Below are 27,413 nucleotides of genomic sequence, written 5' to 3' on the forward strand. Positions count from 1 at the left end.
GTTTGAGAATAAGAAAATTGGATGTAGATTCAAAGAACCAAAACAAATGTGTTTTGACAGCAGTAGTCATTTTTAACACTGGTATATCTATTTGGCATTTGAGATGATTATATTTGGAACTGTTTAAAAAATAATTGTTTATATTTACAGAAAAAGATCTACAAAGATCAGATGGAATACATGTTGCAGAATCATGTATTCCCTCTCTTCAGCAGTGAACTAGGCTACATGAGAGCAAGGGTATGTTTTAAAACTATATTAATTTGTATATTTATGTCTTGTAATGAATGGTTGCTTACGTGGACTTTTATATAGAAACTTTTGAATGTTCACTTTATTTCATTTTAGACTTCTGTTTCATGTAAATCTTTAAATGGCTGCTGTAAATGTGTGCATAGTTTCCGTCTGTGTCTGATAGCAGTGTCTGTCTGTGTTTTGCATTCAGATCTTGCTATCCACACAAACATCATGCAGCCAAAGAGTAAGTTGGGATCATAGTACTGGTCTAGTGTTGTCTCTTTGGACATATCTACCACTGGCCAGCCTCCGAATTCCCACACACAGAACTTTGGGAATAGAGATACTGTAGCTTGGGGGAATTTAATGTAAGATAGCTATAATAACTCACTGCATTTTTTTTTTTTTTTTAAAGGCTTGCTGGGTCCTTCATTATTTTTGTGAAGTGAAGTTCAAAAGTGACCAGAACCTGCAAACAGCTTTAGAGCTGACACGAAGATGTCTGATTGATGATAGGGAAATGCCTGTGAAAGTGGAAGCTGCCATTGCACTTCAAGTGTTGATCAGCAATCAAGAAAAAGGTAAAGGATTTATATCTCAAAAATAGTGCAATGTGTTTACACGTAATTGTACAAGACATAATCCTAGAAACTTGACACATTATCTTCCTTTTTTACTTTTTACTCTTTGGTGTATGTTGTATCAGATTTTAAGGAGTTAACAGCTGTTTTGGCCAAAGGTTTTTTTTCTCCTTTTCTCTTACAGCTAAAGAATACATCACACCATTCATCAGACCTGTAATGCAGGCTCTTCTTCATATTATAAGAGAAACAGAAAATGATGATCTTACCAATGTAATTCAGAAAATGATCTGCGAGTATAGTGAAGAAGTTACTCCTATTGCAGTAGAAATGACACAACATTTGGTATGTTATTTGAACCAATCATTTATGCATTATTTACCTTATAGCAAGTATTTTCACAGGGCTTACAGTGTGTCAGGTACTATTCTAAGCCCTTGATAAATACTCATTTAATTTTCACACAGTCCTATATGAGGTCTTTCTATACTGAGAGAAAATGCAAGGTTTAAAAAGGTTAGGAGGAGTGAGGCTGGGATTCATACTTGAGCTGTATGGTCCATGATGCATGTTCTTTTTTGAGGAAGATTAGCCCTGAGCTAACTACTGCCCATCTTCCTCTACTTTATATGTGGGACGCCTACCACAGCATGGCGTGTCAAGCAGTGCCATGTCCGCACCCTGGATCCAAACCGGTGAACCTGGGAACATGTGAACTTAACTGCTGCGCCACCGGGCCCGCCCCCATGATGCATGTTCTTAACTAGTACCTTATGTTGCATCATGACTGCCTTGTTTTTTGGTTTCCTCGAAAACTTTGGACCAAGCTAAAGATGAAGTAGAGATAATAGTTATAAATAGATTTTTTAAATGAGATTTGTGTAGTTATTTTATAGTTGAACTTGGTTTACTGTACATAGCCCCAAACTTCTGAGAATTAACAATATACATTATTTAAGGGTAATAGAAATATGAAGGTGTACCCAACAGTTATCCATCCATATTCCTTATACAATAATTTATTTGATGCCATTTATATTCCCGCTAAGTATTAAGTTTTCAAGAATCTACCTCTTAGTATTTGCTGTGGATTTAAGCAAAGAAAGAGTTTTGTGAAAAAAAGTATATTAACAGCTGATTTAGAAATGAATAAGGACATTTGAATAAATACAATAGCATTCACTAAGTATGTATATTGTATTTATAATAATATTAAGCTGATTATTAGTTATGACTCCTTCCTTTACTTCTCAGAAGTTTGATTCAAAATGAAGTTTACAACAACAAAAAAATACCTTGATGACTAATATATCTGTATCTGGGCATTGTTGAATGTTAGCCAGTAATATTAATAAAAAATGTTTATATTATAAAGCACTTTCTGTGCCTTGCCTCATTTATTCATCACAGTATCTCTGTGAAGTTCCCAAATGAGATGTCAGAAAATGGAGGTCAGGTAACTTGTTTAAGGTCACTTAGTAAGTGGCAAAGTAGTACCATTTGGTTATAGACCCCAAGCTCTTAACTATTATTAATCAATTTGGAGACATTGATCAGTTGTGGTATCCCAGTGAGAACATTTTAAAAATTAAAAGTTTTAACCAAAACATGTTTATACGGCTTTAATGGCAGACCTAAATTATATTCTCTTGAATCTAGGCAATGACATTTAATCAAGTAATCCAGACTGGGCCAGATGAAGAAGGAAGTGATGACAAAGCAGTTACTGCTATGGGAATCCTGAATACCATCGACACACTTCTTAGTGTAGTTGAAGATCATAAAGAGGTAAGAAGATGATCCAGTGTTGTAAAGGTTTTAGGGAATTTCAAGCCCTTCATCAACTGTTCTATGCTTTTCGGATGGCACTCTGACTTATGTAATTCTCTGGTTACCTTTTCATGCACCTTGATTTTGCCATCTTTTAAGTAGCTCCCTTTTGTAAGGATAAGATTGATGCCTTATAAATATTATAGGTTCTTTAGTATTAGAAGGAATAGGAAGGATGTGTTTGTGTTACTATATCTTTACCTCAAGGCTCAGGATTTTGGCTCCCTCTTAGGTTACCTTTCTCAGATCCAAAAAGTGTGGTGATTCCTAGGAGGACATATTCTTCCTAGTTTTCCTTCTAAATAAAATTTTTTTTCAATTATGGTAAAATACACATAACAGAATTTACAATCTTAACCATTTTTAAGTGTACAGTTCAGTGGTGTTAAGTACATTCACGTAATGTACAGCTATCAACACCATCTTCCTAGTTTTCTTTTACTGTTGTTACCTTTTGGAAAGGTACAAGAATGGTAATCATGAATTTCTAAAAATGGAATTATTTTAAACATACAGGGGCTGGCTCCGTGGCCGAGTGGTTAAGTTTGCATGCTCTGCTGCGGTGGCCCAGGGTACGGATCATGGGCGCGGACATGGCACCGCTCGTCAGGCCATGTTGAGGCGGCGGCCCACATCCCACAACTAGAAGGACCTGCCACTAAGATATACAACTGTGTACAAGGGGTGGGTTTGGGGAGATAAAGCAGGAAAAAAAAAAAAAGATTGGCAACAGTTGTTAGCCCAGGTGCCAATCCTTTAAAAAAAAAAAAACCAGTAAAGAACAGAGAAAAGTATAACCAATACCCCTTAACTATCACCTAAATTGATTAGATTTTAACATTTTACAGTATATCCTTTAGAATTTATTTCCCATAAGAACAATTTCAGATAGATGTAATTGAAGCCCTTGGGGTACCAATTCCTCATCTCATTTCCCTACTTCCTTTCCTTAGAAGTAACCACTGTCCTGCATTTGGTGTTTATAATTCCAGTGCAGGTATTTATAAATCATATGTTCTCAGATTACCTACAAATTGCCTTTTGCAACATGAGGTTTTCAGTAAATTATTTTTATATTCTAGATTATAATTGGAGATAGGCAGATGCCATGAGGAATCCTGTAGCTGCCTCATGGTCAACAAATCAATTGTTTACTATATTTGAAGAATTGAATATAAAGTGTATATGTATTTGAAATAGGTGTCCTGTTTCTATATCTGATCAATAAATTTTATCTTATTTCCCCTCCCCCCTTTTAAAACATTTTGATGGCTATCAGGGATTTGGGATCAAATTGAGTACCATACTGACAATTAAAGAGGAATTTGTATTTTCTGTCTTGTAGGACCTGGGGGCCTGGTGTTCACTGTATCTAATATTACATAAATGGAGGTGACTTAAGAATTATTGGGAGTGGTGGGACTAATGCCTTCTTTCAAATAATTTTTTTGTAAGCCATTGACGGTGACTTTTCAGTTACATGTGGGCTGAATTGATCTGTATTTACACACAAAAAGATCTATAGTCTGCAGAATTGTTGTGGCTCCTTTTTTTTTTTTTTCTGAAGAAGATTAGCCCTGAGCTAACATCCCTGCTAATCTTCCTCCACTTTTTTTTTTTTTTTAAGATTGGCACCTGGGCTAACAACTGTTGCCAATCTTTTTTTTTTTTTTCTGCTTTATTTTCCCAAACCCCCACTGTACACAGTTGTATATCCTAGTTGCAGGTCCTTCTAGTTGTGGGATATGGGACGCTGCCTCAATGTGGCCTGATGGGCAGTGCCATGTCCACGCCCAGGATCCGAACCCTGGGCCGCTGCAGCGGAGCATGCGAACTTAACCACTCAGCCACAGAGCTGGCCCGGCCCGCTTCCTCCACTTTTTATATGTGGGTTGCCACTACAGCATGGCTGACAATGTATGGGTCTGCACCGGGGATCCAAACCTGTGAACCTGAGCCACCCAAGTGGAATGTGCCAACTTTAAACACTTTAAAGGCTGGCCCTGTGGCTCTTTTATTTTCATAATTATTTGCATTTTTTCAGGATATTATTTTTTCCCTATTTTAGGTAAACTGTTTATTATTCTTTGTGTTTGTCTCATTGTAATGGTATTTCATTGAATTTCAATCCCAGATTGGTTCACAATTTCATAATATGAGTCATTTCAAAACAGACTTAAAATCATTTAACAATATTAACTTCATATTTAAATGTAGCGAATTACATTATACATTGTTTAATAATTCATTCAGTGTGCCACAATTCCATATTCTTTTTTTCTCTTTTTAGATAACCCAGCAGCTTGAGGGAATCTGCTTACAGGTCATTGGAACTGTTTTACAACAGCATGTCTTAGGTATACACCTCTAATTGTGCTAAGAATTTACTGTTATTTCTCATCAGCAAGCATTGTCCTAATGACTGAGTATTCTCTTGTAGAATTCTATGAGGAGATCTTCTCTTTAGCACATAGTTTGACATGTCAGCAGGTGTCTCCGCAGATGTGGCAGCTACTACCTCTGGTATTTGAAGTTTTTCAGCAAGATGGCTTTGATTACTTCACAGGTAAATCAAGTTAACATAAAAATACTGAGGATTCCCCCCATTTTGATTCAGTTTTAGTATATCACTTGAACACATACTTTTGAATATTCTAAGTGCTTCAGTGTTTGGATAAGTTATCAGTAGCAGTTAATGCTCAAGGATGACCCATAGCATTGGTTTCTGTTATATATTTTGATTTAGTTATCACTTTAGATTTTTTCTTTAACACATATTCTTACCCGCCCCTGTCAGTCTTCTTTGTATAATCTTTGTGTTTAACTACTAAATATAAACGAATTCACTTTAATAATATGTTCATTTCCACATTTAATTATAAATGAATATACTTTAATTAAAAGTTAATGTTAGGGACAAAACAATCTCAGATTTGCTTTCTTTTCCTAAGGAAATTTTTCAGAAACAAAGCATTTATATTAATAAATATATTTAACTGATGCTTTTTGTTAATACAGATATGATGCCTCTGCTCCATAATTATGTAACAGTTGATACAGACACACTTCTGTCTGATACCAAGTATCTTGAAATGATATACAGTATGTGCAAAAAGGTAGGTCATTTTTAGTTAATGTAAGAAGATATGTTATGAAACTGGTGCTATAAAAAATAGGGAATTGTGAATACTGCGTTATGGCAAAGATATTGTTATATGAGTCTGATAGAATAAAAGCTTTTAATAGTTATAAACTAAGAAAGACTGATGCCACAGTAATGGCTTTGGCAAGTATTTTTGCCCTCTGACATTTAATGGGAGTGGTTTTGTATTTTTAGGGTGCCTGGAGCTTACTTTAGCCTAGTTATATGCTAGGCTTTGAATCAAAAGAAGGAAAGACTCAAGAACTGATTTGGGAGATTTTTGAAAGACTCAGGAATGGTTCGAGGTGTCTTATAAAGAAAATCTTTGGAAGCTGTGGGTTTGTGGAGGCTATACAGTAATTTTTTAGTAAATAGCAAGATCATAAAATCTGAGGGTTCATTTAAAAAAATAGTCGAAAGTACTCTACCATTTCTTGGAAAATCATAAGATAATTTATTGTGAATGCTGTTTTAAAAAAATACTTTTCTTAAGAGGTAGGGGATAAAATAGTTGAATTGAGGTCCTTCAATATCAAAGTCAGTGTAATTGGTAGCATTTGAATTTCTAATGTTTGTTGAGAGGGAGCAGGCTGTTTAACATCGGGCACTTAAAAAATGATTTTTGCTCTATGAAATTTTTAGATGTGCTTGTCCTCACTGATATCTTTCCTTTCTGAACACTTAGTCACAAAATAGTCATCTAGTTATGGTATTGTTTATGGCCAATTACATTGTTTGTATTAATACGTTGGGAACAGAGATATCTATACCATCTACTTTGCTATCCCAGAACACTTATCCTTAACACTTCCAGTCCTCCAAAGCTAACCAGCACATCAAGTCCATATTTTTTATTTATTGTCTGGGGACAGATAACCTTTGCCAGCAACAGGTTGCCTCTTCCTTCCTCCTCCTCTCCCACTCCAATGTTAGTATTTTTTATAAGACTTGTGTAGAGAAAAGGTTTTCCTAGCAATAATCAGTTTAGTTTTTTGTAGTTTTTTACATCAAAGCCTAAGGAAGGTAAGGTGCTTTAGCTAACACGATTGTATGAGAAGGTAGTTGTTGTCACCATGCTAAAGTCCAGAATGGCACTACAGGGGAGGTGCTTTGATTATATAGACAAAGATGCCATATTGCTGGAATATGACAGATAGATGAACCACTCCAAATCCTCACAGGTGCTTCAGACGAGAGTATGTGCAGTGAATACTGCAATCATTCATATTCATTAGAATATCTTAAATACTCCAGAGACTTTAGACGGGGGATGGAAATTCTCTGATTTAAAGGTTTCGTGATCCATTGTTACAGTTTACATTCTGTGTTGATCAGGTTCTTACAGGAGTTGCAGGAGAAGATGCAGAGTGCCATGCAGCAAAATTGTTAGAGGTCATCATTCTACAGTGCAAAGGGCGTGGCATTGATCAGGTCAGTGAGGCTAACTATTAATGATTTGTATATGAGGCTTTAGAGAGGGAATCTTTCCCCTTTTTTGGGGGGTAAGATTAGCTTTGAGCTAACATCTGCTCCCAATCCTCCTCTTTTCTGCTGAGGAAGACTGGCCCTAAGCTAACATCTGTGCCCATCTTCCTCTACTTTATATGTGGGACGCCTGCCACAGCGTGGCTTGACAAGCAGCGTGTAGGTCCACACCCAGGATCTGAACTGGCGAACCCTAGGCCACCAAAACGGAATGTGTGAACTTAACTGCTGCACCACCACGCAGGCCCCCAACTTTTTTCTTTTGGGGCATTTTTTATATATTCAGTATGGTATTGTTTATTATGACACTTACATAACATCTTTTAATTGTTGGTTTAAAATTTAACCAATATATAATAATGATTATATGTTTAACACATTTATGAAAATATGACAAATTTTATGGCTACTTGTTATCATGCACGGTAAGTTTTAACTTAAGATATTTTTATAATATGTTGTGAGAGTATTGGCTTGCCACATTATTATCACTTTGCAGGAAGATAGATTTATTCATTAAATTTTCATGGTCAGTTTCAATAGGATTTTTTTTTCCAGCTTTATTGAGATATAATTGAAATATAACATTGTGTAAGTTTAAGGTATACAGTGTGATGAGTTGATACGTGTATATATTGCTAAATGATTACCATGATAAGGTTAGTCGATAGGAATATTGTGAATCTATGACTGCTATTGTGGTGAGACTCTAATTAATATCTCAGTGAAAACTTGTCTTTCTCTAAAATTAGATTTCCCAGTGAAATGCCTCAACAATAAAAATATTGGATCATCTAATGGGGAAAAAGGTTTAGTTGAGGCAACAATTGAGTTGATATGGGTAGGATAGTTAGACTGCTATTACCTAGTTTTAGAATATTTTGCTATCTTTCTTTACAGTGCATTCCCTTATTTGTGGAAGCAGCTTTAGAGAGACTGACAAGAGAAGTGAAGACAAGTGAACTTCGAACAATGTGCCTGCAAGTTGCCATTGCAGCTTTGTATTATAATCCACACCTGCTTCTCAATACCTTAGAAAATCTTCGCTTCCCTAATAATGTTGAACCAGTTACAAATCATTTTATTACACAGTGGCTTAATGATGTTGATTGTTTCTTGGGGTAAGTGACATATATTGGATCTTTGTTTATTTAATTTTGTGGGGAACTCTGCTTATTAAAAAAAAAGAAAAAGAAGAAAATCTTTATTTTCTTTTTTAGGCTTCATGACAGAAAGATGTGTGTTCTGGGCCTGTGTGCTCTTATTGATATGGAACAAATACCACAAGTTTTAAATCAGGTTTCTGGACAGATTTTGCCAGCTTTTATCCTTTTATTTAATGGATTAAAAAGAGCTTATGCCTGCCATGCAGAACACGAGAACGACAGTGACGATGATGATGAAGCTGAAGATGATGATGAAACGGGTAAGTGATTTGTGATGGAGAAAGCCAAACTTACCTAGTTAGAAATATCACTGGACTTGATTTTTTAGCCTTTCTCCTAAAGAAATATGGGAACGTAACCAAAAGCTCTCATGTCATTTATTCATAGAATATCTTATCTTTCCACTAGAGAGTGAGGTCCATGAAGGCAGGACCTTCAGCTATATCTCCAACATGTAAAGCAGTTCTGGGAACTATGGGTTTTAGTGTTGGCGAACATCTATCATCTATTAGCGCTAAAACCTAAGTATACCTGCACTATAAAATTAAGTTAATTAAATGTTGGCTAATACATTTCACCCATAAGACACTGTAGACTACAAGAGTGGAAATTGATAGGGCATTTAAGAGAAATTATTTTAATGGTTCCAAAATTATATAGCTATTGTCATTGTTGTCTTTTATTATTTACTAGCTTAGCCAGCCTTTTTTAAAGTCTCACCAAAAGTGTTCTGTGGATATAACACAAACTATATACTTTACTATTGGTATTTGGTTTGGTATATACCATAAGGCCCAGAGCACAAGTGCTGAATCTCATGTTATGTAATCTGTTTTCAATCCTCTAGTATTAAGACTCATGGTTGGGTTTCTTGGAATGCTGTGAGAATTTTTTTGTATTTATTGCTGAAGATGTATTTAAACACCAATTCCTGGAACTCTTCCTTGAATTTATTCAATTGTGGTTTGTAATTTACTGACAGTGGTGACTGGCAGTTTGTTGAATAACAAAATATTTCACTCTTAACAAAAGCACCTATTTTATGACTTGGCAGAGGAATTGGGGAGTGATGAAGATGACATTGATGAAGATGGGCAGGAATATTTGGAGATACTGGCTAAGCAAGCAGGTGAAGATGGAGACGATGAAGACTGGGAAGAAGATGATGCTGAAGAGACTGCCCTGGAAGGCTATTCTACAATCATTGATGATGAAGATAATCCTGTTGATGAGTATCAGATATTTAAAGCTATATTTCAAAGTAAGTCAACTTGTTATATGTAATTCAAATAGCTCTGTATAATCCATTTCTCTGAACCAATCTTGTTTGTGTGTGCCCACTAAAAAAAAGGATTTTGAGTATATATATCTAACTCAAACTAGAATATGGTTTAGAATTGTTAGGCAGAGTAACGAAAGTTATTTCTACTGTTGTCATAGAGTTTCAGAGTATTTTCCTCATGCTATTATTTTACTTTTATTTAGACTGTAATTTTGAAGCATGCACATTATAGAAAAATAGTATAGTTCAAAAAGTTTATACAGTGACAGTACTTCTTTCCCACTTCTGATTTCTAGCCTCTTAGCTTTCCCCAGAAGTATCAACTCTTATATCTGTTTGTTGTGTGTTTATGTATTTGTATATCTTTTTTTTCCCCCAGCCAAACCCACATTTACCTGTCTGAGAATTTGACCATTTACAACATTAATGGTTTTAGAATCCCTTTTCTTTTTTCCCTTGTCACAGTGTGTGGCTACAGAATAATAAGTTCCAGTTTGGTTTTTTACCATCACTTACTTGCATTTCAACAAAATATAAACATCTATGTTCCACAATCCAGCGTAAGAAATTAAAATAGGCACTATATTTGAAACACCCTCTACCTCCAGAGTTGATGACTATGCTGAATATTAATTATTCCTATACATTATGAACTTTGATGTAGAATAAATTCTCTGATAACCAAGGCCCATTGACAAAGCAATTGTGATACAGAGTTGCAGGAACACAAAGGAATGTTTTCTGAGCTACATGACAGGTAGCAAGAATTGATTGAGGTGCCAAGACTGACGTGCTTTTGTCTATGACTATATTTTGTACACTTAAATACATGTTAGTCCAGAAAGGATGGTTTATAATAGAGGGCTCGTGCACAGTAAATGCAATAAAGTACTAATAGAAGATATGTGCTTGCTTGTCAGATTTCCCCCACAAAATACCTGGCACCCAGTACATGAGGAAATCAGTTTTCATTCTTGGAATTACTCTGTAAAAAAAGTTATTTTGTGGAAAGCCTTAATAGAGAACATCTTTTTCTCTCTCTCTCACTCACTCAGCACACACACACCACCCCTCCCCCCCTTTGTATAACTACTTAATTGAAATAGGGAAATGCATGGTCAGGCTTGCTACATTATATGTCAACTTATCTAGTGCATGTTTTCATGAAACATTGTGAGATTTTTTAACACCTGGTCTTGTGACATTCTGGGAAAAACTGTCACAGATTGAGTTTGACCATTATTTAGGTTATGATATAAAAATGTATGAGCATTTTAAGTACTTCAGAGCAAGTTTCCTATGGAAAGACAGTAGATATATTTAAGAAAGGTTTTTGAATAGGCAATGCAGAAAAAAGACATTTATTTTGTACCATTTGCCCCTCTCTTGCATCTATTTAATGCTTCTAATTTTTGTTTTTTCGTTTAGGGATTTGAGAATTCTAACCAAAGTAGCCTTGATCATTTTCAAGTTGCTTTAATACTGAATCTTTTAAGAGGATTAGGTTGATTTTATTTCTCAGTTTCCCTAGTTTGTTACTTAGAACTGGTTTAGGCTCTGAATCCTTATTTGCTAGAAAGGTATATATTAAGAGAGTGATTAGGTTTTTTGAGGCATAAAGCTACACTGGATTTCCCCCCCATATGTTTTGTTTCACAAGTAATTTAAATTAATGGGAGAACATAAAATAGATCAGAATTTTAATACTGGAGGTAGAGGAGAGAGAACAGAATAGACAGGAAATACTAGGCCTCTCTTACTATTGCCTTTTTTCCCTTTATTTTCTTTTTAATAGCTATACAAAGTCGTAATCCTGTGTGGTATCAGGCTCTGACTCATGGTCTTAATGAAGAACAAAGGAAACAGTTACAGGATATAGCAACTCTGGCTGATCAAAGAAGAGCAGCCCATGGTATGTTAATTGGCCACAACCCCTCTTTAATTAATGACTTGGTACAGCTTTAAAATTTTATACTAAATGAGTTAAAATTATATAAAAGCTACAGTTGTTGCAGGTGATAGGAATTCACTCTAATCTGAAGGAAGGAAATGAAGAAATGAATTTTGGTTTTGGCTTCAGATTACTGATTTTAAGTGTAGTTGAAAACTACTTTCAGTGTGCAGTGGCTTTAAAAATGTTGCTCAAGCTCATGGTGATGGCTTGATAGTAGAAAATTCTATTAAAAGGTATGAAAACTGCTTTTTCTTAAAGGTATATTAAAGAAAATCCCAAACATCATCGTGTCTTTCCATCTTTAAACATTTCCATATATATTTCAAAAAAGCACATTTTAGATAATACACAGCCTAACAGTTTTCTATTAATCAGACTAGTTTTATATTCAAAGAAGGGTCCTCTTTATAAAGGCACGGCTTTCTAAAGTATTTCATATTTGGATTTGCCTGCATTTGATTCATGGCTGTTATTCCCTTTGGAGATTGAATCCTGCTGATTCAGTATTTGACTCAAAATGGGGAATTTAAAGGTTTTTTTTTTTAACAATGGGAAGTGAAAGTTGACTGACAAGTCTGCAGCATACAACAGGAGAGTTTATCTTCTCTTCATCATATACTCCTCTTTCTCCTGTTCATTTGGAGGAAAAACAGAGGTCAAGTTTGGAACTTCCTGGCTAATGCTAATGGTTAAGCTCTTGTTAATGTCTGTCAACTCTTTCTGTTCTCCAAAGTAGTAAGATGATTGAATGCTCTTTTAAACTTTCACTTACTTGTTTTCTAGAATCCAAAATGATAGAAAAGCATGGAGGATACAAATTCAGTGCTCCAGTTGTGCCAAGTTCTTTCAATTTTGGAGGCCCGGCACCAGGGATGAATTGAGTTATCACTTTCTTTCCTGCTGTGTGATTGTAGTGAAGAGCTTGTGTTCCTCCTAGTAGCGGTTCCAGAACTGGTTCATGTTATCTACTCTAATTGATCAATAGATGGACAAAAAAAACCCAGAAGGTGGGACCTGATCATGCAACTTGGCACTGAAAAAGAAACCAGAGGGATTGGGGGAGGGGAGGTACTTGGGGGGTATTTTCTTTATTTTTCGAAGAAAGTAAGATTCTGAGTGAAAGTTCAAGTGACACTGTGGAAACTGAAACAAGAGGGGATGTCATGAAGGCAGCTTTTCTTTTTCTGAGGAAAAAATAGGCATGGGCTACAGGACTATTTAAAACGTCTCATTTACAGTATAAGCTCAAAGGTAGATGTAATTTTTACACCTATGAGTATTTGTCCGATTTCTGTCTCTTCCTCACCATTGGGTATCTATCCTTTATATGTAAATAAGATAAGGTAATCGATAGCCTTATTCAGTCTTCATCATTTTCATTCATCAAAGATTGTTCCTATGTAGATTATTGGACATTTATTGTAGCACTACATAACTGATTAAAAAAAAAATCTGTAAATGAATTAGCACTTTCATATTGAAACAAGCCTGCTAGCCTATGTATAAAATAGCAAAATGTTTGCTGTTTATAAAAAGAAGGGATGTAATGGGGTGGGGGGCAGGGGTAATTTCAAGTTATTAATTTAAAAATGAACTAGCAATTTTGTACCTGATGACTTTGTGGTGCACTCACCTCTGATAGTGACTTGAATTCGGTATGTTAAAAGGGGTTAGTGATAACTTCATTGCTGCTAAAAAATGGCAACTCCCTCTGTGTCCTGTGTTTTCTTAAAGCTCTCAGTGTACAAGTGGATATTTGGATACGAGACTTTACTGTAACAAATAAGAAAGGTGATATTTGAAGCATGTAAATTGGATATAAAGTTCTACTCTTAAAGAGTTGATCAAAGAGTATGGCTAAACATCTATATATGCAATCTATTAAAAGAACTTAATTCGGCTATTATGTCTTGATTTGATTGCAGTTTTTTCCTAATTATAAATTTCTTTTCTCGTTGTCCTGTTTTTATCCTGTACCTAGAAAGCGTGCAAAATGCACACCTTTAAAATTTGGCATTTAACACCTGCTCACCCCCCTTTTCCCCATCTCTCCCCTATCCCTCGTGTTGATTGTGGTATCTGATCTTAACTAGATAGGCTGAAGGTACATGGTTCCCTCCGAAAACCACTCTTGATACCACTGTAAAAACAAGCCAGCAACAAAACAATGTAGAGAGGTTGGCTTGCTTCCCTCTCTCCTAACAGCATGTTCAAAAATAAGCCTTTATTGATCTTAAACATCTGTCAGATGAGTCATACATTGGGTTATTTTTTATATATATATGTATACACACAATTTCAAATTGAAAGCAACATCTCAATGGAGTCAAAACTATTAAATGCTGTTGTCTATAACAGACTAGAAAATTTATAACTGTAAAAATGAAACAAATGCACATATTGATATTTAAAATGCATAATGAAGAAAACCCATTGGTGTTGTGTTTTTCTTGTATGCCAGTAATTAAGCCACTACTGTTGGCACTGTTTGGTTTTCTATTTTAACACTGAAGGAGTGAAAGTATTTCCTATATTTATGAATTTACTATGAAAATCTTGGCAAAAACAGAAAAAAAAGAATTGTCTAAAATGTGTGGCTGAAAACTGTTAATCAAGTGTGTTTCTACTTTTTTTCCTCTAAGTTGGACACCATCTGTATACCCTAGGTTGCTTAAGGGGATTTCACTATTATATAAAATCAGTAAAATTAAAACGGAGTAGTTGTATATATGCAACATTGTGTACAGAGGGGAGATATTGAATAGTATTAAACATTTTCGTCTTCCTTTACCTTTTATCCCCTAATACCTAGTCTACTTTTTTAAATTTCAGACTTCACTGCTCTTTGAATTGATAATTCCAATTTTCACATTGTTATTGGAAAACCATATCTAATAAAGGTTTAGTTATTCCCATGCACAGTATGAAAATTCTCGTTTGCTGAGGTTTTATTTCAAGAAATGTATTTGGCATGTCTTTGAGAACAAGTTTATTGTCTGCTGTCATACAATCTAAACTAATCTCCATTTATGGATTTTAACTTAAAGACCTTAAAATTAAACTATATTTAATATTAGTGTTCAAATGGTAGTTTCTAATGCATCAAATATATACCTCAATTATTTTCAGTATTTCCTTAAATTTAACATCAAATTATAGTTTTCTTAACAGATTATGGATCTTGATATGTGTCACTGTTTCTAGAGTAGGTTGTACGAGGGACTTCTGGATAATTTTTTGAGCGTATTTACAAACTTGTAATTAGCCGCATACAGATTTTATTTGTTTAACATACAGCTTTTCCCAGAGTTTCACTGACCTATAACTTATATTTATTTTTTGATTTATAAAAGTTAATTCTGATTTTGAGTTTCAGTATTTGTCTTTTTTAATGGCTGATAGCATAAAATCTTCACTTTTTGTAAACTTAAACCATCCTTTTTTTAAAAAAATTCGTTGATCAGTATTAAATAAAGGAAGTTAATTTGTTTCTCTGCAGTTAATAAAATGGTGATTACTAATCTACACACTTTACGAAGACAATGACTGCTCTGCTCAGCTCTGGAAGAGCATAGAGCAGTGGTGGCCAAACCACAGCCCTATAGCAGTATGCTGCTATTCAGCCCTACATGTAGCCCCTGAAGCAAACATGAAGAAAAAGGCATTAAGGACTGTATTAATATGACTAAACCATGTCTTTGGGAAAATCTAGCACAATGCCTTAAGCATAGTAGGCATTCCCTAAGTGTTTATAAAATGAATGACCTAAAATTACATTAAAACATATCAGTTATAAAAATGTCAGTTCTGTTCTATATAATTTAAGTTTTGGTGAAGATTGTGACTGTTAACATCCCTTATGAATTCTAGGTTTTATCCTCGGTGCGGTTGGCCACCATTGCAATAACACCTTGGTGCTTGTGGTTCTTACAAAGGGAAACCAGGTGCCCAGCTAGAAATCCAGGATTTTATCACTATGGGAGGAGTAAAGATCTTTCAAGTAACTTTTTCTGAGTAATCCCCCCTGCAGGTTTTTTAAGGCACAGGTGATAATTGCTTTATATATTTATAGATCCTGCTTTCATGTTTAGATTGAAATTTGTCAATTACACTCAATATTTGAATCCTATATTTAAGTGTTTCCTATCAGAGTCTTTTAAAGTAGTTTCTTTTAAAATCCTTTTAATTAACTCAAACTAGAAATACAAGGAACTTCCTCAAACTTAATAAAGGGCATGTATGAAAAACCTAAAGCTAGTGGACTTAATGATGAAAAACTAAAAGCTTTTCCCCCTAAGATCAAGAACCAGACAGGCATGCCCTTGTTGCTACTTCTATTCAACATTATACGTGAGGTTCTAGGAAGGGCAATTAGGCAAGAAGAGGAAAAAAAGGATATCTAGATGAGAAAGGAAGAAGTAAAACTATATTTGCAGATGGCATGATCTTACAGAAAACCATAAGGAATATACACACAAAGAGCTAATGTCTTCTTTAAGGTTGGAGGACATAAGATCAATATAGAAAAATCAATTCTCTTTCTACACAGCAGCAATGAAAGTGAAATTAAGAAATTTCCATTTAGAATAGTATAAAGAATGCTTAAGAATAAATTTAACAAAATGGAAAAGCCCTGAAAACTACAAAATACTGTTGAAAGAAGACTTAAGTAAATGGAAGGGCATCCCATGTTCATGAATTGCAAAATGGCAGTACTTGCAAAATTGATCTAACGATTCAGTGTAATTCCTATAAAATCCCAGCTACCTTTTTTGCAGGAATTGACAAACTGATCCTAAAATTTGTATGGAAATACAAGGGACTCAGAATAGCCAAAACAATCTTGAAATTGAATGTGATTTAGTCATCATGATAATAGTGCTAGTATAAGGATAGACACCTTATACTGACCAGTGGAATAAAATTTACAGTCCAGAAGTAAACCTTTAAATTTATGATCAGTTGGTTTTCGACAAGGGTGCCAAGCCATTCAGTGTAGGAAAGAATCATCTTCAACAAATGGTTCTGAGATAGCTGGGTACCTACATGCAAAAGCATGAAGTTGGATCCTTACCTCACACCATATACAAAAATGTGGTTCAAAGATTTAAGTGTAAGATCTCAAACTATAAAACTCATAGCAAAAAATATAGGCATAAATCTTTGTTACTATGAATTAGGTTTCTTGAACGTAACACCACAGCACATGCAACAAAAGAAAATAAATAAGTTGGACTTCAAAATTTAAAACTTTGTGCTTCGTAGGACACCTTGCAGAAAGTGGAAAGACAAACCAGAGAATGGGAGAAAATATTTGCACATCTTAAATATATAGAGAACTCTTAGAGCTCAACCCAAAAAAACACACTTTAAAAATGGGAAAGAGGGGCCAGCCCCATGGTGTAGTGGTTAGGTTGGCGCACTCTGCTTGGGTGGCCTGGGGTTCACAAGTTCCGATCCCAGGTGCAGACCTACACGCTGCTCATCAGGCTATGCTGTGGTAGCAACCCACATACAAAACTGGAAGATTGGCACAGATGTTGGCTCAGGGACAATCTTCCTCACCAAAAAATAAAAGATAAAAATGGGAACAAATCTGAGTAGATGTTTCTCCAAAGAAATAAATGGCCAGTACCATAGGAAAAGATGCTCAACATCACTAGTCATTAGGAAAATGCAAATCAGAATCAAAATGAGATAATGATTTCACACCTACTGGCATGTCTATATAATCAAAAAGGTGGACAATTATAAGTATTGGTGAGGATGCAGAGAAACTGGAACCCTCATACTTGCTGATAGGATATAAAATGCTTCTCTGTTTGGAAGTTTGGCAGTTCCTAAAAAGGTGGTAAATTGTGTCACCCAGCAATCCCACTCCTAGATGTATGTATCCAAGAGAAATGAAACATATCCATACAAGAACTTGTATGTAACTGATCATAGTACCATTATTATAGCCCAAAGGAGGAAACAACCCAACCAGCCATCAACTGATGAATAGATAAATAAAATGTATTAATCATACAATCACATACTTGGCAATAAAACAAATAAGTAGCATTGTATGCTACAACATGGATGAGCCCTGAAAACAAAGTGAAAGAAGTCAAATGCAAAAGATTCCATTTATATGAAATGTTTAGAATTGGCAGATCATAAAGACAAAGTAGATTAGTGGTCACCGGGGGGCTGGGGGAAGGGAATGTAGAGTGACTGCTATTGGGTACAGGGTTTTTTGAGGGGATGATAAAAATATTTTGGATTACATAGTGATGATAGCTGCACACCCTTGTGAATATACTAAAAACTGCTGATGAAGTGTACACTTAAAATGGTGAATTTTATGGTATATGGATATCAATTTTCAGTTTTCTTAAACTAAGTCTCAAATTTGGTTCAAGTTCTCTAAAGGGTAATATGAAATATTTATGCATTTACTACAAGCTAACAACAATTTTACTCATGATTATGCAGCTGACTCCATATTAGGGGAAAAACAGACATGGCACCGCTTATCAAGCCATGCTGTGGCAGGCATCCCACGTATAAAGTGGAGGAAGATGGGCACAGATGTTAGCTCAGGGCCGATCTTCCTCAGCAAAAAGGATTGGCAGATGTCAACTCAGGACTAATCTTCCTCAAAAAAAAAAAAAAGTTCTCACTTTGTCTCAAAGAGTATGTTTGTCCAAAAAAATAAAGTCACTTTAAAAACAGTTGTTTCGTTCCTAGACTACCCACTATTTAACTGTACAGCTGAAACACTGCAGACGTACTATGTGTATTAATGAAACTTAATTTTTCTTTTGTCTGGAATGCTCTACTTTAGATTTAGATTAGAAGCCAAAATGAGGGCTAGAATCTTGTGGAGATAGCCAGTTTCAAAGGGTCACCTGGAATCTTCAGGGGCTTTAGAAGATTTATAACATTGGAAATTGAGTGTAGTTTTCCTCTTTTTTGCCACTAAAATAAACAACACATTAACCACACTTGATAAACCTTGGGGCTCACTATTGGGTGATATTTTCAAAGATGGAATGAATGGGGTTAACAGGAGGCCAGCGGGTACAGTTGGTAAAAACAAAAATTGCATTCCTACTGGAATTACTATAGACAACCTTGAAATAGGGCAATCATGCAATCAGCCAGTAACAAAACATTACCAGTTGTATTATACCCCTGCTTATGTCAACATGTATGCTGAGAACCAGTTTGCCTGAAATTGGAGAGGAATGTTTTAAGTAACCTAATAACACATTTCCAAAAGAATGTAAGCCGATTAATGCTTTCAGTGTGGAAGCTGAGTGAGAGATTAACTGAGTTTAGTCTACAGGCCAATGACTCTTAACCTCTGGGTCCATGAGCCCTATGAAACTGCAAATTTTTTAGTATATTTTTCATAGCTTTCTTCTGAATCTCCAAGAGTTATCAAAGTGCTTAGTAACTACTGCTGTAGATCATTAAAGTGAGAATTGGAGAGACATGGGTTAACATTTATCAAGCACTTAAAAAGCATCTGATAGGCCCTGTGCCACATTCATTTACCTACATTCTCATATATCCTCCCAATCACACTGTCAAATAAATATGTGGTTTTCGCCTTCCAGATAAGGCAACAGGTTCTGAGATAAGTGATGCCTCTACAGTCACAGCTCTCAATGGAGAGCATCTACTAGTTTGGTTTTAAATTCTTTAGTGTCTAAAAAAATCTACAAATGCATGATAAAAAAATTCAGATTTTTCACAAATAATTTAATACATCAGAATCACCTATAACACCTCCTCCCAGAGATACTTTTAAGAGTTTAATACATAATTTCTCAGTATCTTTCTTTATACATACACTAACGGTTATGTCATTGTACAAATAATGCCAAAATGAACCAATTTTCCAGAAAGTTTTGAGTTACTGAATTTATTTTTATTTTTTTTAAGAATTGGCACCTGGGCTAACAACTGTTGCCAATCTTTTTTTTTTTTTCCTGCTTTATCTCCCCAAACCCCCCCTGTACACAGTTGTATATCTTAGTTGCATGTCCTTCTAATTGTGGGATCTGAATATTCTTTTTTTTTTAAAGATTGGCACCTAATCTTTAACAGCTAACATCTGTTGCCAATTTTTTTTCTTCTCCCCAAAGCCCCCAGTACATGGTTGTATATCATAGTTGTGAGTGCCTCTGGTTGTGCTAAGTGGGATGCTGCCTCAACATGGCCTGATGAGTGGTGCCATGTCTGCACCCAGGATCCGAACCAGCGAAAGCCTGGCCCGCCCAAGCAGAGCGCACAAACTTAACCACTCGCCACAGGGCCGGCCCCTGAAATATTTTAAGAAACATGATGGTAACAGTTTTTGAAAGGAGCTAGAAATAAATTAACTTATTCAGAAAACTGGAAAAACAGTCCAGCTTTTTGTAAGAGCCTAGACTAACATTGATTGGAAGTGAAATATTTTCAAGCCATTAATCTGATAAAATGTAAGATAGAAGGTACAAGAGGTGATTTGGGGAAAATCTGAAGATTATGGGTGGATCTGAATACTACATACATTTGAACTGTTCTACAGTCACTGGTAAATATTAACACAAAATTCCATTACCTGTGACAAAAGCAGAATTAAGGTTTCTCTCTGAATCAGATTAGAATCATAGCATCTTATCCACCACCACCATTCAATTGTTAAAACCCCTCGGTAGGTTCTGGGGATACAAAGATGTCCTGTAACTGCAACCTACAATTATAGGGTGATTTTTAAGTTCCTTTTGAAATTCTGTACTAGTGTCTTAATGAGCAGACTAAAGGCATAAGACTTAGTAATGAATTGGCTAAACTGCATAAAAGTGTGTTGATTCTTTTCATAACATTTCTGATCACAAAATACAAATACAATATCTGGAAGGTACAGAAAGTATAAATTAAAACACCTTGTTTTTCACCTGAACTGTACTTGTCTGTGACAAAGGGAATCTATCCATTGGGTAGGAGACTTTTAAGTGAGCCGGTTCCTCCAGTTTCAAGTAACCTAATCCAATTCTATGTGTCACATCTTTCATTTTTTATAAGGGTGTAAAAAATAACTACTTTAAACTTCTAAAGAATATGTATTCAAACAAAACTCAGAGTCCTTTTTTCGTCCGAATGGCGTTTGGGCACCAATTATGCAACTATGCCTTGGTTGGGCTCAGTCTGCTCCCTACTCCTCACCAAAAAGGAGATAACGTTAAAATCTCAAACTGGACTCAACTGTAAACCAAAACATTTTAATTATCCTCTCTTAGAAGGCTGGCTATGACATCCTTTTGATTTAACACCTTGGCCATTCTATAGTCACCTGAAATGCAAAAGACACTAAATCAAACATCATCCTGCTCTTTCCACTTTTTCTAAATATGACACAAACCTCCTGAAAGGGGCCCAGCCTCCTCATTCTCTTAATAACTCAATTCTACACCTGAAATGCCCGATTTAGCAAATCTACAGTCTATACACTTTATCTCATCTTTACTTCGCCTGCTTGCCAAAGCAAATGAATACTTACTGAATACTCCTGAAATGACTAGTATTCCCAATAGTTCAAAGTTTGGGTTGAGAGCTACAAGAAAACATTACCTAAACTTCACAACTAATTTGTATCCATTGTTAACAGGTTTGGGGAGCCCGAGTCAATGCTTTTCCCACCTTTTTAACTTTCCTTTAATTCAGGACACGCAAAACGGAAAGTAGAAGAGAAGGCAGAGACACCATTACAGACGACTTCAAATTTTGAACGTAAATAGCACGAAAGCGCAAAAGCATCCGCAGTGTTTCCCAGCAGAGTTCAAGACCACCGCCCCGTTGACAGGCTCCGCCGAAACTTCAGCAGGAGCAGGAGGCTAACCTCCCACCAAAGGGGGATGCCCCGGGGACTGGAAGAAGCGCAGGCAGGCTTGGCAGCCAAGGACCCGCATGCAGCAGGTCTCGGGAAAGCCCTCGCCCACGACCAAAGGCCTCAGCTGGCGCCGAGAGCTCCCAGAGGACGGTCAGGCGTCCCATCCTGTCCTTAGGCCTCCCTACCACTTCCCTCCCAACGGGCGACACTCGGCGGTCACTAGACAAAGCCCAACCGGTCTCCAGAACCCGCTTCAGCAAGCCCACCGGAGAGCCAATGCCACCTCCTAGCCCCTGTGGGGAAAATGGCGCCCGTCACCCCTTCTCCCTCCCGGCTAGTCACAAGGACCAGCCTCCCTCCCTCGCTACAAAATGGCGCCTCCCGCTGGGGCCCCAGAATCAGCATAATTCACTTGTCAGCCAGGCGGTGTCGGTCTGGGATGAGCGGTTCTGCCGACCAGTCAGACACAGCAACTTTGATTCCGCACTTAGCGCAAGCCACTCAGGCGCCGGCGGTAAGGCCAGGCGAGGCTGACGTTTCGAAGAGGGGGCGTGGATAAGGCGGTCTCCTCTCGCGTGGCCTAAATTTGAGCCAATGGCAAGCAGGAAGTTGCCGGTGAGTGACGTCATGACAGCCCAATGGAAGCTGGGGGCGGGCTTCAGACTCGGTATGCGGGTTGCGGGGCCTGGGGGCCGGGCGGCTGTTTCCTGTCCTGGTGCATGGTGGTCGGACGAAGGAATTGTTGGAAAATTTTCTCGGAGGTTCGTATATAAATGTGTTTTTACCCAGTGTGCATTATTCTCCGCCCGGCCGCCGCCCTCAGCGCGGCGGCGCGGGCCCGCTTGGGCCTGGGCTCTGACTCCGGCTGCTCAGCCTCCGCCGCAGGCCCTGCCGATCCTACGGCCGGTCGCGGTAGCGGCGCCTGGGCAGAAGCGGAGTTTATTAATAACCCGCGGCCGCCACTCTGGGGTGGCGGAGCTTTTCTCGCTGAGGACGCAACCCCCCCCACTTATCTCTGCGCGCCGCGCCCCGCCTGTTCCCCTCAGGGGACCGCGGAGGGGAGGGAGGGAAGGAAGGGAGGGTGGAGCCCTCGGGAGCCTAGCGGCGCTTCTCGGCTTGACCTCCGCGCGGAGCGAGTCCCCAGGCGCCGCCGAGGCGAAGCTCCGCGGGCGGACGCGCCGGGCCGCGGGCCGCGCCAGGCCCCAGCTGGGGCGCCGGCGGCGGCGCTGGCCGAGGGCCCGCCTGCACATCGCACCCAGAATTTCCTCCCACCCAGATCGTACACAGATTTCTTGTTTCCCTCACTTTTTTTTTTTACATTTTAGGTTACTGAGGCCTAACAGCGAATATTAGAAATTGTCAGTTTTATCATTCCCCTTTTTTCTCGATTTTGGCCCAAAAGTGAATGAATCCTTTACTTGCTTTGTAATATTTTATTGTGGAACGTGAACTAATTTTTATTCCCCCCCCTTTTGTTTTTTTTTTTTAACATTTTGTTTCCCGCATTAATGAAGTTAAGCAAAAACTGGGAAAGAAAGTAAAACGCATTGTTTGTGTAAGATCAACTTCAGCTTTTGCTTTGGCAGTGCCTAATCAGCTGGCATAATCAAATGGGGATATAGTGAAAAATCATAGGTTCGAGATTGTGCTTGGCTTCGTCCGGAATCTTGCTAGAGGATGCGTGTATTTTGCTGTAGTTGACAAAAATATGTGCAATATTTAATATTTTCTCTTGCCCAGCGTGTAGTGTAAGTTCATTGTTAAGCAATAAGAGATTAGGTGCTAAGGAGATCACTGAAAGCTCCGATAAGATGCTTAACTGATTTTCTCTAGGCGTATTTTGACTGATTTTGAAATTCACATTATTTGGCAGCATTTGCGTGCCTATTTTTCCATAGCCCTCGTTTATTTTTTAAAAATAATAGCTTTGTTGATATAATTCACATTCCTTACAATTCATCTAAAGTGTGTAATTAGATAGGTTTAATATATTCAGAGTTATGCGACGATCAACCCAATTTTAAAATATGTTCATCACCCCAAAAAGAAACTCTATACCCGTTAAGTTACTCCCCATTTCCCCTTAAACCTGCCCCTCCCCAAACACGAATCTGCAGATTTGCCTATTCTGAACATTTCATGTAAATAGAATCACACAGTATGTATGTGGGCATTTGTAACCGGCTTCTTTCACTTATAATATTTGCAAGTTCATTCATATTATAGCTTTTATCAGTATTTTATTTCTTTTTATTGCCAAATATTTCATTGTATGGACATAACACATTTTATTCATCCATTCATCTGTTGATGGACATTTGAGTGGTTTCCACCTTTTGTCGGTTATGCATAATGCTGCTATGAACATTTGTGTACAAGTTTTTGTGTAGACATGTTTTCATTTCTCTTGGATATATATACCTAGGAGTAGAATGTCTTGATTATATCATAACTCCATGCTCAACCTTTTCAGGAACTGTCAAACTGTTTTGCAAAGTGGCTGCACTATTTTAAATTCCTACCAGTGGTGTATGAGAGTTCCCATTTTTCGATATCCTTGCCAACACTTATTATCAGTCTTTTAGATGGTAGCCATCCTAGTGGGTATGAAGTGGTATTTCTTGTTATTTTGATTTCCATTTCCCATTGGCTAATGGTGTTGAGCACTTTTTCATGTGCTTCTTATTGGCGATTTGTATATCTTCTTTGGAGAAATGTTTATTTGGATCTTTTCCCCATTTTTAAGTTGTATTGTTTGTTATTGAGTTGTAAGCTTCTGTATATAAAAGTCGCTTGTCAGACATATGATTTGCGAAATGTCCATTGCCCTTTCCTGCAAGTTGGCATGTTGCTGTGAATCTTGTTCTTCGTGGAAAGATGACCTAGCTGGATTGGGGAATTGGGCCTCTACTATTACTTTGGCTGTTATGAATTATTTATAGTGTATATGCAGTTTATGATCATATGAGGAGAACTTTCTGAGTCCTGAGGTTTTCTTTATTACTTAATTTTGAAGTTTTTATCTAGTGTTGTTTTGTTTTTTTAATCTGAGGTTTTACCTAGTTCTGAGTGGTTTTGCTCCTGGCTTTATTTCAGGACATAGTAATTTTTTAAAAGTTGGGTTCTGTGTGTCATTACTCCTTTCTATGCTTAATTTGCATTTTAAGGGACAGCTTTTGTGAGACTGTTTTAAACTTTATTGTACTACTAATCAAAATGATGTTTTTAAGATGGATTTAGACTGAGAAATCTCCCTCTCTCTCATAGAAAAAAAATGATACACTTTTCTCCATACTGTCCCATAAATCTAATCTCATTTTAAAACTATGCTATAGTGGGAACTCTGCACCCTCTGGAAATAACTTGTCCATTAATGAGTAGACACAGGCATTTAACTACAAACTACATTATCTGTGCTTAAAATACCACTTTACTCAGCACTCAACTTTGGCTTCGGAGAGGGGAAAATTCTGCTTTCTACCCTTCTTGTGTTCTTATGGCTAGACTAATAATAAAACTGACACAAGACCAGATTAACAGGAGAAACCCCAATTTAATATGTGCGTATTGGAGATCATAGTGTAATGATGCTCTCTGAGATGAGCAAAGCAGGCTGCTTTTCTATCTTTTTATACAAAGAAACAATAAGTTTGTGAGGAATGACAGGATGAAGAAACTTAGATTTGGAGTATGTAAGAAGAAAGGAATTTGAACAAAGTTTAGGCTTGAGGTAGTAAATTAGTAAAATTAACAAGGTTTGCTTATGTCGGCTTCTTGGCCCTGGATTCCCTAGCTCTGCTGATAAGGATGTCTCTCTCAGCCTTATCACAGGCAGGGCACCCTTCACATGGGAGATTTATATCCTGCTTTTAGGGAGAACAGAGAGAGAAAAGTCAGGATGCCCTTTTTGCTTCTCAAGTAACTTTAACTCAAAATAATCAATAGGCCATTGTGAGATATTTTGGGGTGGCTTGCCATGGGCCCCAACAGTTCCCTTCTCTGAAATTTCCCTGAAAGTTTAATATATCCAAAATTGAGCTGGTAAATTGTTCCATTATTTCATTGAATAGGTCACTTCAGTTAAACAGTTTTGTCTCATTTCAGAAGGTGGTGATGCAGATGGATTCCCAAAGTTAGGTCTCTGGTCTAAGCAATCAGGTATTTAATAAGAGGTATTTCTATGGAAACAAAGAAAAACAAAGGTTAATGGTTGGAGCAAATTATAAACCAGTTTCTGAGCCTAGGGGCAGCCAGTCAAGAAGATTGTAAATGTTCAGGTCAAAGCGTCTTTTGCAGTTTGAAATGTCTCTGATGATGTCATTGGATGTTCAGGTACACTTTCTGAGTGGTTCTTACAGTAACATGCATGAAGGTTATCTAAACATGAGCTATTGTGGAGATCTCAAGTTTATATCAAGTTGTTCAGCTTCAGTTTGCAAGGCTTCAGGGAAAAGGGCAGCTTTAGTTTTTAATGATTCCAAGTCAAAAGTGGGAGAAAAATTGGAAACATTAGTTTGTACAGTTGTAGCCAAATATTGGAGGATACTAGAATTTAGGATCCAGTCCAGTTTTTAGGTTAACAACAAAACTTGAAGAAAAATTAACAGCACTAGAATCTAATATTGACAAATGTGTATTACAGTTTCTACTGAAACAATTTTTCTGTCTAAAATCACCCTTATTTTTATCAAATTATGTAGTCAAATTAAGACTAATTTGGAGAGTAAGTCTAGTTTCAATAAACTTGGCTCACTTATTTACATAAGTACAGCAAGAATAGTGATTGACATATAGGCTCTTTTAAATTTGCTTTGCTGGAACTTTTTGTAAGGAATCTCCAAATTGAACTTTTAATGGCCTCTTGAGGATAAAACTCCAAGCAGATATTCTGCCTGCAATACCTATACATTGAGTGAATTCCTCTCCTCTTGAGGGTCCCAACATAACTTGCACCTGCCAGCAAGTGACCTTCTTTACTCACTTGGTTAGACTGTGGGGAACTCTGTAAGTGGGGTACGAGGCTGTTTCTTCCCAGGGGTTTTATTGGCTTCATAGAGTCAACCTTATTTCCTTAAGCTGTTTGGTCATATCTGAGTTTATGCATGTCTCTCTCAAATATGGCATTCCAGTCAAAGCCTTGGTAATATAACCAGTGTTTCCAGTTGTGTCCTGTTACAAGGAGAACAGATTTTTATTGAACTTATGCAAATAAATATGTTGTCATGACAATAAGAATACTCACTGAGAATTTCTGAATTCTGGAGGGATCGGGTTAGGGAGAAAAAAGTGATTGTTTCAATTCTGCTTAAAAAGGTATAATTCACCAAATTGCTGTAAGTCATAGCTTAAGAGAAAAGAAAAGAGTTTCCTTAAATCTGGAAAACCAAAAGATTTTTAAGAGGTAATATTTCAGATCAAACGTCATAAAAATTATAATCATCCTCATCAGTTCATTAAGTTCCATGTAACTAATTCTTGTTCTGCTCGAATCCAGTTTTTTCGTTCTCTCAACTTTGCCTGGCAATTGAGAGTGATGGGGAATGAAAATTCCAAGAAGTTTGCAAGTTTTTCATTAAGGCTCATATGATTTGCCCAGTGAATGCCTGGATCACTGGAGATTGTGGATAGTGTATCCCAAATGGGAAACACATTTTCTAATAGTTTTGTTTGGCACTGTGACGGCATCAGCTTTGTGGCAGATCAACCCATCTGGAAAACTTACATACGATAACAAGAACAGATTGATAACCCATACTAAGTGGCAGTTGAATGAAGTCCAGCTGCAGGTGCTCAAAGGACCCAGAGGGAGGAGTTCTGTGGTCTCTGGGCACAGAAATAGTTTTTCCTAAGGTGGGTGAAGGAATGTAAAAA

At 37.0% G+C, this 27,413-nt stretch overlaps 2 protein-coding genes and 1 non-coding gene across 6 annotated transcripts in view; all 3 read left to right on the forward strand.

Moving 5' to 3' along the window:
- Window positions 1-13,583, forward strand: part of IPO7 (importin 7) — a 48,932-nt gene extending 35,349 nt beyond the window's left edge. Inside the window, exons 13-25 of the mRNA XM_070491083.1 lie at window positions 151-240; window positions 653-818; window positions 1,003-1,163; window positions 2,478-2,606; window positions 4,939-5,005; window positions 5,089-5,214; window positions 5,667-5,764; window positions 7,126-7,221; window positions 8,176-8,396; window positions 8,496-8,701; window positions 9,496-9,702; window positions 11,519-11,635; window positions 12,461-13,583. Coding sequence (XP_070347184.1) covers window positions 151-240; window positions 653-818; window positions 1,003-1,163; window positions 2,478-2,606; window positions 4,939-5,005; window positions 5,089-5,214; window positions 5,667-5,764; window positions 7,126-7,221; window positions 8,176-8,396; window positions 8,496-8,701; window positions 9,496-9,702; window positions 11,519-11,635; window positions 12,461-12,558 — 1,782 coding nt within the window. The 3' untranslated portion in view covers window positions 12,559-13,583. The remainder of the gene's footprint in view (window positions 1-150; window positions 241-652; window positions 819-1,002; window positions 1,164-2,477; window positions 2,607-4,938; window positions 5,006-5,088; window positions 5,215-5,666; window positions 5,765-7,125; window positions 7,222-8,175; window positions 8,397-8,495; window positions 8,702-9,495; window positions 9,703-11,518; window positions 11,636-12,460) is intronic.
- LOC123279203 (small nucleolar RNA SNORA23) lies at window positions 381-564 on the forward strand. The gene has a single exon (XR_006517120.1). It is a non-coding gene; the product is annotated as a small nucleolar RNA SNORA23 (small nucleolar RNA).
- An 8,573-nt stretch (window positions 13,584-22,156) lies between the features above and the next one.
- ZNF143 (zinc finger protein 143) overlaps window positions 22,157-27,413 on the forward strand; it is a 61,359-nt gene continuing 56,102 nt past the window's right edge. For 2 of the 4 annotated variants that reach the window (XM_014844195.3, XM_014844196.3), the window contains exon 1: window positions 22,197-22,303. In XM_014844195.3, the coding sequence (XP_014699681.1) occupies window positions 22,262-22,303 (42 nt within the window). In that variant the 5' untranslated portion in view covers window positions 22,197-22,261. Of the gene's footprint in view, window positions 22,304-27,413 lie in introns of all 4 variants that reach the window. The other 2 variants (XM_014844197.3, XM_070491085.1) reach the window with 2 other exon arrangements.

Source organism: Equus asinus, chromosome 20 (assembly GCF_041296235.1).
Source record: "Equus asinus isolate D_3611 breed Donkey chromosome 20, EquAss-T2T_v2, whole genome shotgun sequence".
Classification (NCBI taxonomy): domain Eukaryota; kingdom Metazoa; phylum Chordata; class Mammalia; order Perissodactyla; family Equidae; genus Equus; species Equus asinus.